At 32.9% G+C, this 18,199-nt stretch overlaps 1 protein-coding gene across 1 annotated transcript; it reads right to left on the bottom strand.

Annotated features, from left to right (window-relative positions):
* Window positions 1-2,563: 2,563 nt before the first annotated feature.
* On the bottom strand, window positions 2,564-3,818 carry LOC144848229 (uncharacterized). Its single transcript, XM_078704944.1, has 2 exons — window positions 2,778-3,818; window positions 2,564-2,578 (listed from the first exon to the last, which is right to left on the bottom strand). Exons 1-2 carry the CDS (start codon window positions 3,816-3,818, stop codon window positions 2,564-2,566), a joined length of 1,056 nt encoding a protein of 351 aa, XP_078561070.1.
* Between the last annotated feature and the right edge of the window lie 14,381 nt (window positions 3,819-18,199).

The raw sequence follows: 18,199 nt of genomic DNA, 5'->3' as shown, positions 1-18,199 counted from the left end.
TTGTTGAACTAGCCTGTATACAAAAATACAATAAACACAGATAAAAGTCATAAAGTGACTGTTAATACTGACAGAATTATATTTAGTTATCCGCTTGGTATACCAAGCGGATAACTCCTTGTAATTGTATGAGATCAATATTTTTTGGTTATCCGCAACTTAGTTGCAGGATAACCCATGTGATTGTAAATATCTTTTTGGTTATCCGCAACTTATAAAGTTGCGGATAACCCTTGTGATTGTAAATATCTTTTTTTTTTTTCATCTTTATTCTTCTTTCTTTCCCGGATTTTTGTTGCAGCTATATCTCAAATTTTTGTAGACATAACTTTGTGTAACTTTGTCATAAGATTGACCTGTAGCTGTAGATGTGCAGGAAACTTCGTTATATGACGTTAGAGTCGCGCAGCGTAAGTTACGCGCGATTTTACGAATTTCAATGATTGATCATAGATTCAATCAATCAAAATCAACATTTATTTCCAAAAAGGTGGCGTCACCAAAAAAGCGAAAGCTTGTGTCAGGGACGCCAAAACAAAACATTCAAAAGCAGAACATATAAAATAAGATACAAAAATGAAAATAACAATAAAACGAAAAGCGGTACATATCAATTGCAGTATAAATCATATTAATGCATTTTTACTATTGCTAAAGGTAAATATATTAACAAAAAAAACCAAAAAACATGGCCTCTAAGTATTGTTTGATAATAAATAATATTTAGCAATCTTTTTGAAACTATTTACATTTTGTATGTTTTGTAGCGAAAGAGGCAAAACATTCCAAAGTTTTGCACCAGAGTATCTAATACTTTGGTGAAATATGGTAGTCCTGTGTTTTGGGAGATGAATATAAGAGGATGACCTAGTGTTGTAGTTATAGAAATTAACATTAAATTTAAACATATCGTAAAATCTATGAGGATAATTATGATTAACACAGTTATGAACAAAAATATATTGCTGATAAGTATTTATATCTTTAAGTGTCATTATATTAAGTTCCTTAAATAGAGGACCCGTATTAGCTGTAAAAGAAGATTTTGAAATTATTCGTATAATTCTTTTTTGGAGCAATGTTAATTTATTAAGATTAGATTGAAAAGTATTACCCCAGACCACATTACAATATGAAAAATAAGGAAGAACAAGAGAATTATATAAGGTACGGAGGATATTTACAGGAACTAAACGTTTAATTCTGTTGATTACTCCTATACTTTTAGATATTTTAGTCATTAATTCGTTGATATGGTATTTCCAAGTCAACTGCTCATCAATTAAGACACCGAGAAATTTTGTTTGTTCTACTCTTTGAATGTCATCATTGTTAAGTACAATTTTTAAATTATCTACATCATCAGCCTTCTTTTTCTTATTACTAAAAATAATATAATTACATTTCTTTGAATTTAATGATAATCTATTAGCCTTGAACCATTCACAAATATAATGTAGTTGGTTGTTTGCAGTACGATATAATTCATAGATGTCATCATTACTGTAAAATATATTTGTATCATCGGCATATAGTATAAATGAAAAAAGATCCGATGTCTTAAAAATGTCATTAACATATAAAATAAATAATAGTGGTCCAAGTAGCGATCCTTGTGGTACTCCACATGTTATATTTTTCAGTTCCGACAGCAAAGATTCATATTTTGTACACTGGGATCGATTTTCAAGGTAACTTTTGAACCATTGTAAAGCAACACCACGAATTCCATAATAACTTAACTTATATAATAAAATGTTATGGTTTATCGTATCAAATGCTTTGGATAGATCCAAAAAAATACCTATTGCATGTGATTTGTTCTCAAAAGCACTAATAATTCTATCTGTAAGATCCACCAGAGCCATTGAAGAAGAAAATTTGCTACGAAAACCATATTGACCATTATGAAGAATATCGTACTTATCTAGAAAAGAAACAGTTCTAACAAAGGCAATACGTTCTAAAATTTTGGAGAAGCATGATAAAATAGAAATTGGTCTATAATTACTAATGTCTCCTTTGTCTCCAGATTTGTAAACGGGTGTAATCTTAGCTATTTTTAGTTGGCTGGGAAAAATACCCTTAACTAATGATGCGTTAAAAATATGGCAGAGCGGTTTGCTAATTAAGGCTGCTACAGCTTTAACCACATTAGGACATAAACCGTCAAACCCAGCAGCTTTATTATTTTTAAAATTATTTATTATATCACATATTTCTTCTTCGGTCGTTGGAAAAAGGTACATTGAATGGTTGTTTGGTTGTTTTAAATAATCATTATAATCAGTGTTTCCAGAGGGAATTTTTCTATCAAGTGAGGGACCAATTTTTGTAAAAAAGTCATTAAATGCATTTGCAATATCTTGCGGTTGATCCAAAGATCGACCATCACAAGTAAAATTAGTATTTTGCTTACATTTGACTTTTCTGTTTAATAAATTATTTATTACATCCCATGTTTTCTTTATGTTCGATTTAGTATTGGAAAATTGTTCGTTATAATAAGCTAATTTAGATGTTTTAACAAGAGTATTCAATTTATTTCTAAAGGTTTTATACTTTAACTCATTTGGGCCTGTTGGATATTTAAGAAACTTTTTATACAGTTTATTTTTATGCTTAATAGACTGTAAAATCCCATTAGTCATCCATGGTTTTAATTTTCTCTTATTTTTGTTTTTAACAGTATGCAATGGAAAATTGTTTTGGTATACTGTTGTAAATTTGGATTGGAACAAATCATAAGCATTTTCAGGGTTAGACAAAGACATTACATCATCCCAACCGTTTGTAGCCAGATCTTGTTTAAAATTTTCAATATTTAGAGGATTTATTAGGCGATACGACTGAATAGGGACGTCATTTTGAAATGAATCATTTATAAATGAAGTGATTTGAAAAATTGGTAGATGATCGCTAATGTCACAGTATAATATACCACTTGTGACAGGTAGATCATGTGAATTAGTTATAATATTATCAATCAATGTAGCAGTATTACTAGTGATTCGAGTCGGTCTATTTATTAAGGGTAAATAGAAATTACTATATAATATATTTAAAAAGTCTTGCGTTGAGTTTATACTCGTATATCGTAAAAGGTCTAAATTAAAGTCACCCATGATATAGTTTAGCTTATTTTCTTTATCTATTGTTGTGAGTATTTTATCAAAATCGTCCACAAAGTGGTTACTGTTTACATCTGGTGGCTTATAAGCAACACCAACAATAATATTCTTTCCATGATTTTGATTAATTTCAATAAAAATTGAATCACATGAAATATTTGTCAAGGAAATGTCATTTCGTTGAGTATATGATCTTAAGTTACTTACATACAAAGCAACCCCACCACCTACTCTACCGTTTCGATTTTTAGATAACAATGTATAGTTAGGTATATTTAACGGTGGACTATTTTCATTACACCATGTCTCCGAGATACCAATGATATCAAACTGAAAATGTAGAGTTTCAATAAATTCCATGATAGCATCCAAATTTTTTACGAGACTTCTTGCATTAAAGTGGATACTAGAAAAACTTTTTTGAGTATCTACTGTTTTAAATTTACATGCAAATTGATCACAAAGAAAATAATTAGAAAGGTTTGTGCAGTTTTTGTAGAAATTTTGGTCAGGATCTAGATCAAAGTTTCCTGCAAAATTTGTAATGGACTCAAACACATCAAATTTGAGTTCATTTAGTCGATTTGTATTATTGGTATTTCCATTAATTCCTGAATCTGAATCGCTACCAGTAGTAGTAACTGGTGGGTTGCTCTTTGTATTATGAGTTGCTACTGAACAAGCCATATCACATGATAACATAATAATATAGTCAATTCCAAAAATATAAATACCCAAGTGTTAATGATTTTATACCTACAATAAATAAAATGATACCAGTACACTACATAAAATAAACAACAAAAAAGAAGGAACAAGTTAACGCATACTGCCGTTAAAAAGTAAATAAATAAATAAATAAATAAAATGTTAATAATACAATTGGGTTTGTAAATGTTCATTAATCGGATAAATAGTATGAATAATAATGCATGCAAAAAAAAAAACAAAAAACACTAAATTGCGTAATATGGATATTTTGAATTGGGGCATCGGTAGAATATTAATCGTAATAAAATGAATATGTAGGCTACGTGTATATAATTTATAATAAGAATCGTAAAATCGTTTAGGCTTGGTTTCAATATTAGCCTAATACAGTACCATTACTATTAGTGTAATAGTGATAATAACAAAATGTGGGAATAATAATAATGTTGTTAATAATAATAATAATAATGTAATAATAACAATAATAATGATGATAATGCAGTATTAACAATAAAAGGAAGATATGGCAATAATAATGGTAATAAATAGTAGTCGTAATAATTACTATTCATAGTGAAAACTAAAACATTAATTTACAACGTAGGGCCAAACTGGACTACAGCGGGAGCAAGATAAAAAGTTAGGTTTGATATCGTCAATAAAGTTACATTCGGAGATTACGGAGATCTGTTTTTGATCTAATAACAATCTTCTTCTTATTTTTCTTCAGTATGCAGTTTATCCGTCCATCGAGGGACCACGCGGCTTCCACTGCGTCATGTGCTGTCGTTTCGCGTAGTAGATTCATGCGAAGTGGCGTTAGATTTTCAGTTATAGAAAAGGACGAATTTTTAAGTAATTTCTTATTTCGAAATACCTCTGCTCTTGCGCGGTAGGTTGAGAATTTAACGATAATTGGACGTGGTTTAGTTTTAGAACGTGATTTATCCTGGTGTAGTCCTGCTTTCTTTCGTCCAAGACGGTGTGTGCGATCCATATCGATTAGTTCTATGTCATCACAAATACGAGATGATATTATTTCTAAGGCTATCTTATCGGTGTTTTCGGTATTATCTGTCTCGGGTACGCCGTGTAATAGTAGGCAATTACGTCTACTATACTGCTCAAGGTCATCTAGTTTTTCTAGTAAGTTGTTGTGATCGTTCGTCAGCTTATTGTTCTTCTCTTGTAGTGACGTAATTTCACCTGCGATACTCTCGTTGTCAAGGGCAACGCTACTATAAATATTTTGACTGACCTGGTCAAGAATGGCGTCACTTATTGATCGGATGACCCTTTCGTTTCCACATATTGATGCTATGATTTTATCCATAAGATTGGAAGATGATAGAATGTGTTTACTTATTGTCGTAGCAACAATACTTACGAGTTCTTTATCGTCGGAAAGAAGAAGTTCAACATCTCGCATTGTCGATGAGTCCGTTGTCCGTAGGCCTTGTTGTTGTTCCGAGGTACCGGCTTTTGGTATGCCAGGTGACTCAGTAGGCTGTTTATTAGCCTGACCTCCATCCTTATTCGTACTTGGATTGACAGTAGGCTCCGACATCAGTTCAGTTGATTTTTCCGTAGATCGTTTAGATTTAGAGCTCGATCTAGTTGACATCATATGTATTATTATTATTATATATAATAGTTGAAGAGTTGGATGCCGTAGTTAGTAATAATAGAGCAATTAAGTGATTTTTTGTTATGCGACTACAACATTTGTTGTTCAGCTAGCATCGCATCGATCACTCTCGATTATAAACCAAAAGTCATTTTTTATTGACACTTGGTGAAAATTTAAGTCATATTACGGGCGAACTTTCTATGGATTAAAAATGGCATGTTTCACAAGAAGTTACGCGCGCACGCGCATTTAAAATTTCAAAATGCGCAAAATTAATTTCTAATCAACTTTCTACGCTGATCATGACATTTTGAGCATGTCAAAAATTCCCACGCGCGCGAAAAAATTTACGCGTAAGGTGCGCACGGAGCGTGAAAATCATGTGTTTTTTTCTTGAATTATGATTTTACAGCCTTTCCTAGTCATTTTAAAAAAGATTGACATAATTTCAAATTAAAATGATGTCATACGAACACGTTGATTTAGACCATTTGCGCGCGTTTTAGTTGCAAAAGTGACAAAATTTTGTCAAAATTATGCCTATTTTGAATCTATTATAGCTCCTCAGGATCAACCGTTACCCCCAATTTTTTTAATTTAATATAGAAGCAGATATGTTGTAGATATGAATTCATGCAGAATCTTTACCCCTCGGATGTTATGACGTCATCGTATGGCCACACGAATGTAAAATATTGGATTTTTTACTGTTTCGTTATTGCTCATTACATTAAATAGAGCGCATCTCGCTTATACGTATTCCATTTCCTCATATATTTTAATACTGTCTAGGACAATCAACTATCTTTCGCATGAGTTAAAAATATTTTAATTTTTATGACGTCATCATGTCTAAAAATGTAAATAACGTGGGTCACCTATTTTTATCTTTACAGTAAATTTCAATCTGTTATAACTCGTCAGAATAAAAAGTGATAATCATGATTAAAACGTTTTCTGGAAGCTATTGGATTGTAGATACAAACTCATGTGAATATTTTGCCAATCAGATGTTGTGACGTCATCATATGGCCAGTTGAATTCAAAAAGTCATATTTTCATCTCTTGCGTAAAAGTTCATTGCATTTAAACGAGAGCGCATCTCACTTTTACGTGCTCAAAATTCTTCAAATTTGTATTAATGTAATTATTTAGATAATTATCTTCAAAAATTGTTATCTTTATATGTCAATTTGATGACGTCATCTTGTTAATAATTGCATTTAAAAGATGGGTCTCGTAATTTCGTCTATGCTGCACTGTATATAACATACAATGTATTCTGTAAATACTGTAATATGCTGTATGCTACAAAATAGGTACAATGCAGCACTGTAAACATACTTAATTCATGTCTTATGATGGCCTAATAATTGTCGAGGTTCATATAGTTTAAAGTATGTGCATGTTGCGTTTGCGCGGATAACCCGAACTCGTCAAAGTGACGAGTTCAAATCTAGTTGGTTATCCGCAACTTAGTTGCAGGATAACCCATGTGATTGTAAATATCTTTTTCTTCATTAGTTATCCGCTTAGTAGCGGATAACTCCTTGTTATTGTAGTGGATCAATATTTTTTTTCTGTATTATTAGTTATCCGCATAGTAGCGGATAACTCCTTGTAATCGTCCTGTTACTTTTTTTAGTTATCCGCTTAGTAGCGGATAACTCCTTGTAACTGTCCTGTTTCATCATCTTTTTTTTTTTTCTGTATTCTTCTTTCTTTCTGTCATTTTTGTGTCACGCGTAACTCAAAAACGTGTAAACATAACATTTTATAACTTTGTCAACATGTAGGCGTTCACGTGAAGTTGTGCTTTTTTATTTTTGAATGACGTCAGAGTTGCGCAACGTGATTTACGCGCGTTTTTATGAATTTCGCGTATTTAATATAGATCGAAAACCATATAACATTTTAATTTGAAACTTAGAAAAAGTTTAAGTTATATCTTGCGCTAACTGACTGTGAGGAAAAAATGGCATGTTTCACACAAAGTTACGCGCGCACGCGCGTATAAAATTTCAAAATGCGAAAAATCAAGTTCTAATCAACTTTCTACGCGTTTTATGTCATTTTGAGCATGTCAAAAATTCCCATGCGCGCGCATATTTTTTAGCGCGCGGTGTGCACGTAGCGTTGAAAACAATTATTTTTCGCGTGATTTATGTTTTTCCAGCCTTTTCAAGTAATTTTACCAACTTTTAAACAATTTCGACTTAAAATTAACGTCATACCAGCACGTCGAATTGGATAATTTACGTACGTTTTTGATGAAAAAGTTCACAAATTCGTCAAAATTTGTTAAAATTATACCTTTTTTTAAACAGTCTTAGTTTCTAAACTAAACGGTAAAAGTTATTTTTATTACGTATTCTGGAAGATGATGAGTTGTAGATATCGTATCATGCATCAATATGGCTAACCGAACATTGTGACGTCATCGTATGGCCATGCGAATATAAAATATAGGATTTTTGTATCTTTCGTCATAGCGCATCACATTTAATAGAGCGCATGTCTACTTATCCGTTTTCCATTTTAACCCAGATTTTTATATTTTCTAGGCCAATTAACTATCTTTTGCATGAGTTAAAAATATTTTAATTTTATGACGTCATCATGTCTGAAAATCAAAATAACGTGGGTCACTTATTTTCATCTTTACAGTAACTTTCAATCTGTTATAGCTCATCAGAATAAAAAGCGGTAATCATGATTAAAACGTTTTCTGGAAGCTATTGGATTGTAGATACGAATTCATGTAAACATTTTGCCAATCGGATGTTGTGACGTCATCATATGGCCAGTTGAATAAAAAAAGTCGTATTTTCATATTTTGCGTAATAGTTCATCACATTTAAAAGGGCGCGCATCTATATTTTACGTATTCAAATTTCTTCTACACGGTAATATGTTGTTGCTGAGATAATATCCTTCCGAAATTATTATTTTAGTGTTTCATTTTGATACCGTCGCCATGTTAAAAAATGGAATAAATGGCGGGTCCCGTAATTTCACCTATTCTACACTGTATGTAATATGTATACAGATTATACTGTTTATACTGTATATACTATATGACACAAAATTGACAGAATTCAGCACTAACAACATATCATATTCTTCAGATCAGGTCATAATGCCATAATCTTTTTCTGTGTGCAAAATTCTAACGTATGACGTGCACGTGGCGTTTGTCGTGCGGATAACTAACTCGTCAAAGTGACGAGTTTCATGTCTAGTTTTTTCTTATTTCTTTCTCCCTCATTTTTGTGTCTCACGTATCTCAAAAACTTGTAAACATAACATTTCATAACTTTGTCAACATATGGGCATTTACGTGAAGTTGTGCACCTCCTATTTTTGAATGACGTCAGAGTTGCGCAACGTGACTTACGCGCGATTTTATGATTTTTAATGATTGATCATAGCTTAAAAACCAAGCGTAATTATTTTTTTACCCTTTATGAAAATTTAAGTCATATCAAGGGCAAACTTTTAGTTAACTAAAAATGGCGTGTTTTACAAGAAGTTACGCGCGCACGCGCATTTAAAATTTTAAAATGCGCAAAATTAATTTCTAATCAACTTTTTACGCCATTCATGACATTTTGCGCATGTCAAAATTTCCCGCGCGCGCGAACAATTTTACGCGTGCAGTGCGCACGCAGCATGAAAATCATGTTTTTTTCTATAAAATTGTGATTTTCCAGCCTTTCCTAGTCATTTTTAAAAAGATTGACATCATTTCAAATTAAAATGACGTCATACGTACACGTTGATTTAGACCATTTGCATGCGTTTTAGTTGCAAAAGTTACAAAATATTGTCAAAATTATGCCTACTTTGAATCTATTATAGCTCCTCAGGATCAACCGTTACCCCCGAGTTTTTTAACTTAATATGTAAGCAGATATGATGTAGATATGAATTCATGCAGAATTTTTTCCTTACGGATGTTGTGACGTCATCGTATGGCCACACAAATGTAAAAAATAGGATTTTTGTCTCTTTCGTTATTGCTCATCACATTCAATGGAGCGCATCACGCTTATCCGTCTTCCATTTTCTCCGAGATTTTAATATTATCTAGGTCAATCAACTATCTTTCGCATGAGTTAAAAATATTTTAATTTTTATAACGTCATCATGCCTAAAAATTTAAATTACGTGGGTCATTAATTTTATCTTTACAGTAAATTTTAATCTGTTATAGCTCGTAAGAATAAAATGTGATAATCACGATTAAAACGTTTTCTGGAAGCTATTGGATTGTAGATACGAATTCATGTGAACATTTTGTCAATCAGATGTAGTGACGTCATCATATGGCCAGTTGAATAAAAAAAGTCGTATTTTCATATTTTGCGTCATAGTTCATCACATTTAAAAGAGCGCGCATCTATATTTTAAGTATCCAAATTTCTTCTACACGCTAATATGTTGTTGCTGAGATAATATCCTTCCGAAATTGGTATTTTAGTGTTTCATTTTGATACCGTCGCCATGTTAAAAAATGGAATAAATGGCGGGTCCCGTAATTTCACCTATTCTACACTGTATGTAATATGTATACAGATTATACTGTTTATACTGTATATACTATATGACACAAAATTGACAGAATTCAGCACTAACAACATATCATATTCTTCAGATCAGGTCATAATGCCATAATCTTTTTCTGGGTGCAAAATTCTAACGTATGACGTGCACGTGGCGTTTGTCGTGCGGATAACTAACTCGTCAAAGTGACGAGTTTCATGTCTAGTTCTTATTTCTTTCCCGTTTTTTTGTGGCTCACGTATCTCTAAAATGTGTAAACATAATATTTCATAACTTTGACAACATGTGGGCATTTACGTGAAGTTGTGCACCTCCTATTTTGAATGACGTCAGAGTTGCGCAACGTGACTTACGCGCGATTTTATGATTTTTAATGATTGATCATAGCTTAAAAACCAAGCGTAATTTTTTTTTTACCCTTTATGAATATTTAAGTCATATCAAGGGCAAACTTTTAGTTAACTAAAAATGGCGTGTTTTACAAGAAGTTACGCGCGCACGCACATTTAAAATTTTAAAATGCGCAAAATTAATTTCTAATCAACTTTTTACGCCTTTCATGACATTTTGCGCATGTCAAAATTTCCCCCGCGCGCGAACAATTTTACGCGTGCAGTGCGCACGCAGCATGAAAATCATGTTTTTTTCTATTAAATTGTGATTTTCCAGCCTTTCCTAGTCATTTTTAAAAAGATTGACATCATTTCAAATTAAAATGACGTCATACGTACACGTTGATTTAGACCATTTGCATGCGTTTTAGTTGCAAAAGTTACAAAATATTGTCAAAATTATGCCTATTTTGAATCTATTATAGCTCCTCAGGATCAACCGTTACCCCCGAGTTTTTTAACTTAATATGTAAGCAGATATGTTGTAGATATGAATTCATGCAGAATTTTTTCCTTACGGATGTTGTGACGTCATCGTATGGCCACACAAATGTAAAAAATAGGATTTTTGTCTCTTTCGTTATTGCTCATCACATTCAATGGAGCGCATCACGCTTATCCGTCTTCCATTTTCTCCGAGATTTTAATATTATCTAGGTCAATCAACTATCTTTCGCATGAGTTAAAAATATTTTAATTTTTATAACGTCATCATGCCTAAAAATTTAAATTACGTGGGTCATTAATTTTATCTTTACAGTAATTTTTAATCTGTTATAGCTCGTAAGAATAAAATGTGATAATCACGATTAAAATGTTTTCTGGAAGCTATTGGATTGTAGATACGAACTTATGTGAACATTTTGTCAATCAGATGTAGTGACGTCATCATATGGCCAGTTGAATAAAAAAAGTCGTATTTTCATATTTTGCGTCATAGTTCATCACATTTAAAAGAGCGCGCATCTATATTTTACGTATCCAAATTTCTTCTACACGCTAATATGTTGTTGCTGAGATAATATCCTTCCGAAATTGGTATTTTAGTGTTTCATTTTGATACCGTCGCCATGTTAAAAAATGGAATAAATGGCGGGTCCCGTAATTTCACCTATTCTACACTGTATGTAATATGTATACAGATTATACTGTTTATACTGTATATACTATATGACACAAAATTGACAGAATTCAGCACTAACAACATATCATATTCTTCAGATCAGGTCATAATGCCATACTCTTTTTCTGGGTGCAAAATTCTAACGTATGACGTGCACGTGGCGTTTGTCGTGCGGATAACTAACTCGTCAAAGTGACGAGTTTCATGTCTAGTCATCTTCTTTGTTGGTTATCCGCCTCAAGCGGATAAGCCCTTGGAATTGTAGTGTTACTTTTTTTTTATTATTAGTTATCCGCTTAGTAGCGGATAACTCCTTGTAATCGTCCTGTTACTTTTTTTTTTTTTTTTTTTTTTTCTTATTTCTTTCTCCCCCATTTTTGTGTCTCACGTATCTCAAAAACTTGTAAACATAACATTTCATAACTTTGTCAACATATGGGCATTTACGTGAAGTTGTGCACCTCCTATTTTTGAATGACGTCAGAGTTGCGCAACGTGACTTACGTGCGTTTTTATGATTTTTTATGATTGATCATAGACTAAAAACAAAGCATAACTTTGTTTTGACACTTTGTGAAAATTTAAGTCATATCAGAGGCAAACTTTCTACGGATTAAAAATGGCATGTTTCACAAGAAGTTACGCGCGCACGCGCATTTAAAATTTCAAAATGCGCAAAATTAATTTCTAATCAACTTTTTATGCGTTTCTTGTCATTTTGAGCATGTCAAAAATTCCCACGGGCGCGCAATTTTTTACGCACGCGGTGCGCACGTAGCGTTAAAAACATATTTTTTTCTCTTGAATTATATTTTTCAAGCCTTTCCTAGTAATTTTGAAAACAATTTAGACCTTTTCCAGTTTAAATAACGCCATACGAACACGTTGAATTAGACAATTTGTGCGCGTTTTTTATGAAAAAGCTTAAAAAATCATCAAAATTATGTCTTTTTTTAAACAGTCATAGTTTCTAAAGTAAACTGTGAACCGTTTATTTTTATTACAAAATCTAGAAGTTGATGAGTTGTAGATATCGGATCATGCATCGATAAGGCTAAAAAAACATTGTGACGTCATCGTATGGCCACACGAATGTAAAATATAGGATTTTTGTCTCTTTCGTTATTGCTCATCACATTCAATGGAGCGCATCACGCTTATCTGTATTCCTTTTTCTCCTACATTTATATATTGTGTAGGTCAATCAACTTTCTTTATCATGAGATAAATATATTTTAATTTTTATGACGTCATCATGCCTAAAAATGTTAATTACGTGGTTCATTAATTTCATCTTTACAGTAAATTTTAATATGTAATGGCTCGTAAAAATAAAACGTGATAATCACGATTAAAACGTTTTCTGGAAGCTATTGGATTGTAGATACGAATTCATGTAAACATTTTGCCAATCGAATGTTGTGACGTCATCATATGGCCAGTTGAATAAAAAAAGTCGTATTTTCATATTTTGCGTAATAGTTCATCACATTTAAAAGGGTGCGCATCTATATTTTAAGTATTCAAATTTCTTCTACACGTTAATATGTTGTTCCTGAGATAATTTTCTTCTGAAATTGCTATCTAAGTGTTTCATTTTGATACCGTCGCCATGTTAAAAATTGGAATAAATGGCGGGTCCCGTAATTTCACCTATTCTACACTGTATGTAATATGTATACAGATTATACTGTTTGCATGTATATACTATATGACACAAAATTGACAGAATTCAGCACTAACAGCATATCATATTTTTCAGTTCTTGTCATAATGCCATAATCTTTATCTGTGTGCAATATTCCAACGTATGACGTGCACGTGGCGTTTGTCGTGGTGCGGATAACTAACTCGTCAAAGTGACGAGTTTCATGTCTAGTTCTTCTTTCTTTCTCAGATTTTGTGCACGCTGTTTCTCTGCAACGTGTTAACATAACATTTTGTAACTTTCTAAACATTTAGACATTTAACTGAAGTTGTACTGCGAAGCTTTTGGACGCTGTCAGAGCCACGTAGCGTAAGTTACGCGCGAATTTCTGAAATTCTTAAATTGATCATAACTTAGAAACAAATAAATATTTTTTAACGAAATTTTCAGCCACGGTTGCTTCACATCAATTGTAAACTGTTTAATCGCTACCGAATTTTGTAACATTAGAAAGTGCGCGCGTAAACGGCGTTTGAAATTTTAAAATGCTTCAAATCATTTTCTGATTAAATTAGCGCACGTTTCAGGTCATTTTAAGCGTTTAAAAATTTCCCACCAGATGCGCACATTTTCACGCGCGCACGGCGCAGGGAACGCGTATGAGCCTTTATTTTGCATAGACTGTGTTTTTCAAACTTCAGTTAACAATTTTGCGGTATTTTATTCACTATTCAACTGGAAATGGCGTTTCACGAGCACGTTAAACATGACTGGTTGCGCACGTAAAATGTCTAATAATTGTGAAAATGTTGCAAAATATGTCTACTTTTAAAAACGATACAGTTCATCAGAATGCAAGGTTACCCCCATTTTTTATTTTATTTTCTTGCAGTGTATGAATCATAGGTCTGATTTATTATAGTCTTGAATGCTAAAACGTGTTTGATGGCTACATTATGTGCATATTAAATATAATTTTTGAAATTTTGATCATCAAACAAACACTAACATTTTCAAAGAGCAAAACAATAAACATAACGTTTATCTTTTTACTTCACATTTTAATATATAAAACTTGAAAGTATGAACTTTCATAATATGTTACTGTTTAAAATGTGTGAAGATTTCATTATAGTAAAAATTATGATTTAGTTTGATAGGTAATAATCAACTTGCATCGAGGGGTTCACGACATACCGAATAAACGAGTAATTGTTCTTCGGATTTTCTTCAGCAGGTGCTCATATGGCTCGATGTGTAGTGCAACCGACTTTGGTATCAGAGGTACCGGGATCGAATCCCGTCACGGGAAAATAATTAAATAAAAGGATTTATTTGCTTATTACACTGAAAGGGAGTTTTATTTTCGAATAGGCTACTTTTTGGAAAAGTCATGATTGAAAAGTACTTGAATGCGCAAGATACGTTTGTTGCGGGCGGATAACCAAACTCGTCCTCAAGTGACGAGTTAAGATCTAGTTGGTTATCCGCACTTGGCGGATAACCCCTTGTTATTGTCAGGATCTTTTTTTTTTTTTTTTTTTGGTTATCCGCACTTGGCGGATAACCCCTTGTTATTGTCAGGATCTTTTTTTTTTTTTTTTTTTTTTTCTATGTTATTCTTCTTTCTTTCCCAGAATTTTGTGTCACGTGTATCTCAAATTCTGATCAACATTACATCGTATAACTTTGTCAGAAGATTTACCTCTATCTGTAGAAGTGCAGGACAGTTCGTTTTTTTACTTTAGAGTCGCGCAGCGTAAGCTACGCGCGATTTTATGAATTTTGCGTATTTAACATAGACTAAAAACCAAAAGTCATTTTGTAATGACACTTGGTGAACATTTAAGTCATATCAAGTGCAAACTTTCTATGGATTAAAAATGGCATGTTTCACAGAAAGTTACGCGCGCACGCGCGTTTAAAATTTCAGAATGCGTAAAATCAATTTCTAATCAACTTTCTACGCGTTTCAGGTCATTTTGAGCATTTCAAAAATTCCCACGCGTGCGCAATATTTTTTACGCGCACGTGCGCACGTAGCGCAAAAACATCTTTTTTTTGCTTGATTTTTGTTTTTTCAGCCTTTTCTAGTAAATTTACCAATTTTCAATCAATTTCGACTTAAAATCACGTCATACGAGCACGTAGAATTAAACAATTTGCGCGCGTTTTTAATGAAAAAGTTACAAAATTTGTCAAAATTTTGCCTTTTTTAAAACAGTCATAGATTGTAAACTACGTGGTGAACTTTTTTAAAATTGCATATTCTGGAAGTTGATGAGTTGTAGATATCGAATCATGCATCGATATGGCTAACCAGACATTCTGACGTCATCGTATGGCCACTCGAATATAAAATATAGGATTTTTGTCTCTTTCGCATAGCTCATCACATTTAATAGAGCGCATCTCCACTTATCCGTATTCCATTTCCCCCCATTTTGTTATATTGTCTAGGCCAATCAATTATCTTTCGCATAATCTACCATTTTTTAAATTGTGATGACGTCATCATGTCCAAAAGCGTCAATAACTTGGGTCCCTTATTTTCACCTATTCTGCACTGTATGTAGTACGTATACAGAATATAGTGTATACCGTATATACTTTGACGTGACGCAAAATAGAGAGCGCACTAACATTTTTACAATGGCATAATCGTTTTTCTGTGCGCAATATTCTAACGTATGACGTGCACGTGGCTTTTGCGCTGCGGATAACCTAACTCGTCCGTAGTGACGAGTTCAAATCTAGTTCTATGTTATTCTTCTTTCTTTCCCAGAATTTTGTGTCACGTGTATCTCAAATTCTGATCAACATTACATCGTATAACTTTGTCAGAAGATTTAGCTCTATCTGTAGAAGTGCAGGACAGTTCGTTTTTTTACTTTAAAGTCGTGCAGCGTAAGCTACGCGCGATTTTATGAATTTTGCGTATTTAACATAGACTAAAAATTAAAAGTCATTTTGTAATGACACTTGGTGAACATTTAAGTCATATCAAGGGCAAACTTTCTATGGATTAAAAATGGCATGTTTCACAGAAAGTTACGCGCGCACGCGCGTTTAAAATTTCAAAATGCGTAAAATCAATTTCTAATCAACTTTCTACGCGTTTCAGGTCATTTTGAGCATTTCAAAAATTCCCACGCGTGCGCAATAATTGTACGCGCGCGTGCGCATGTAGCGCAAAAATATAATTTTTTTGCTTGATTTTTGTTTTTTCAGCCTTTTCTAGTAAATTTACCAATTTTCAATCAATTTCGACTTAAAATTACGTCATACGAGCACGTGGAATTGGATAATTTGCGTGCGTTTTTGATGAAAAAGTTCAAAAATTTGTCAAAATTTTGCCTTTTTTAAAACAGTCATAGATTGTAAACTACGTGGTGAACTTTTTTAAAATTGCATATTCTGGAAGTTGATGAGTTGTAGATATCGAATCATGCATCGATATGGCTAACCAGACATTGTGACGTCATCGTATGGCCACTCGAATATAAAATATAGGATTTTTGTCTCTTTCGCATAGCTCATCACATTTAATAGAGCGCATCTCCACTTATCCGTATTCCATTTCCCCCCATTTTGTTATATTGTCTAGGCCAATCAATTATCTTTCGCATAATCTACCATTTTTTAAATTGTGATGACGTCATCATGTCCAAAAGCGTCAATAACTTGGGTCCCTTATTTTCACCTATTCTGCACTGTATGTAGTACGTATACAGAATATAGTGTATACCGTATATACTTTGACGTGACGCAAAATAGAGAGCGCACTAACATTTTTACAATGGCATAATCGTTTTTCTGCGCGCAATATTCTAACGTATGACGTGCACGTGGCTTTTGCGCTGCGGATAACCTAACTCGTCCGTAGTGACGAGTTCAAATCTAGTTATTCTTCTTTCTTTCCCGGATTTTTGTGGCCAGCATATCTCTATTGCTTGTGAACATAAATTTGTATAACTTGGTAAAAAGATTGACATTGAAGTGTAGATGTGCAGCCAAGCTTTTGGACGATGTCAGAGCCGCGTTGCGTAAGTTACGCGCGATTTTATGATTTTCTATAATTGATCATAACTGTAGAACCAACAAATATTCTTTCATGAAACTTAGTGAAAACTTAAGTCATATCAAGGGCAAACTTTCTATGGATTAAAAATGGCACGTTTCACATAAAGTTACGCGCGCACGCGCATTTAAAATTTCAAAATGCGCAACATTAATTTCTAATCAACTTTCTACGCTGATCATGACATTTTGAGCATGTCAAAAATTCCCACGCGCGCGAAAAAAATTACGCGCAAGGTTCGCACGGAGCATGAAAATCATGTGTTTTTCTCTTGAATTATAATTTTACAGTCTTTCCTAGTCATTTTAAAAAAGATTTACATCATTTCAAATTAAAATGACGTCATACGAACACGTTGATTTAGACCATTTGCGCGCGTTTTAGTTGCAAAAGTGACAACATATTGTCAAAATTAAGCCTATTTTTAATCTATTATAGCTACTCAGGATCATCCACGACCCCCAATTTTTTAAATTTAATATGTAAGCAGATATGTTGTAGATATGAATTCAAGCAGAATCTTTACCCCTCGGATGTTATGACGTCATCGTATGGCCACACGAATGTAAAATATAGGATTTTTTACTCTTTCGTTATTGCTCATCACATTAAATAGAGCGCATCTCACTTTTACGTGCCCAAAATTCTTCAAATTTGTTTTAATGTAATTATTTAGATAATTATCTTCTAAAATTGTTATCTTTGTATGCCAATTTGATGACGTCACCGTGTTAATAATTGGATTTAAAAGATGGGTCTCGTAATTTCGTCTATGCTACTCTGTATATAACATACAGTGTATTGTGTAAACACTGTAATATGCTGTATGCTACAAAATAGGTACAATTCAGCACTGTAAACATTCTTAATTCATGTCATAGGATGGCATAATAATTGTCGAAGTTCATATAGTTTAA

The sequence above is a fragment of the Antedon bifida genome, chromosome 7 (genome assembly GCF_963402885.1).
Source record: "Antedon bifida chromosome 7, ecAntBifi1.1, whole genome shotgun sequence".
Lineage (NCBI taxonomy): Eukaryota > Metazoa > Echinodermata > Crinoidea > Comatulida > Antedonidae > Antedon > Antedon bifida.
This window is presented reverse-complemented; position numbering and strand designations above follow the sequence as displayed.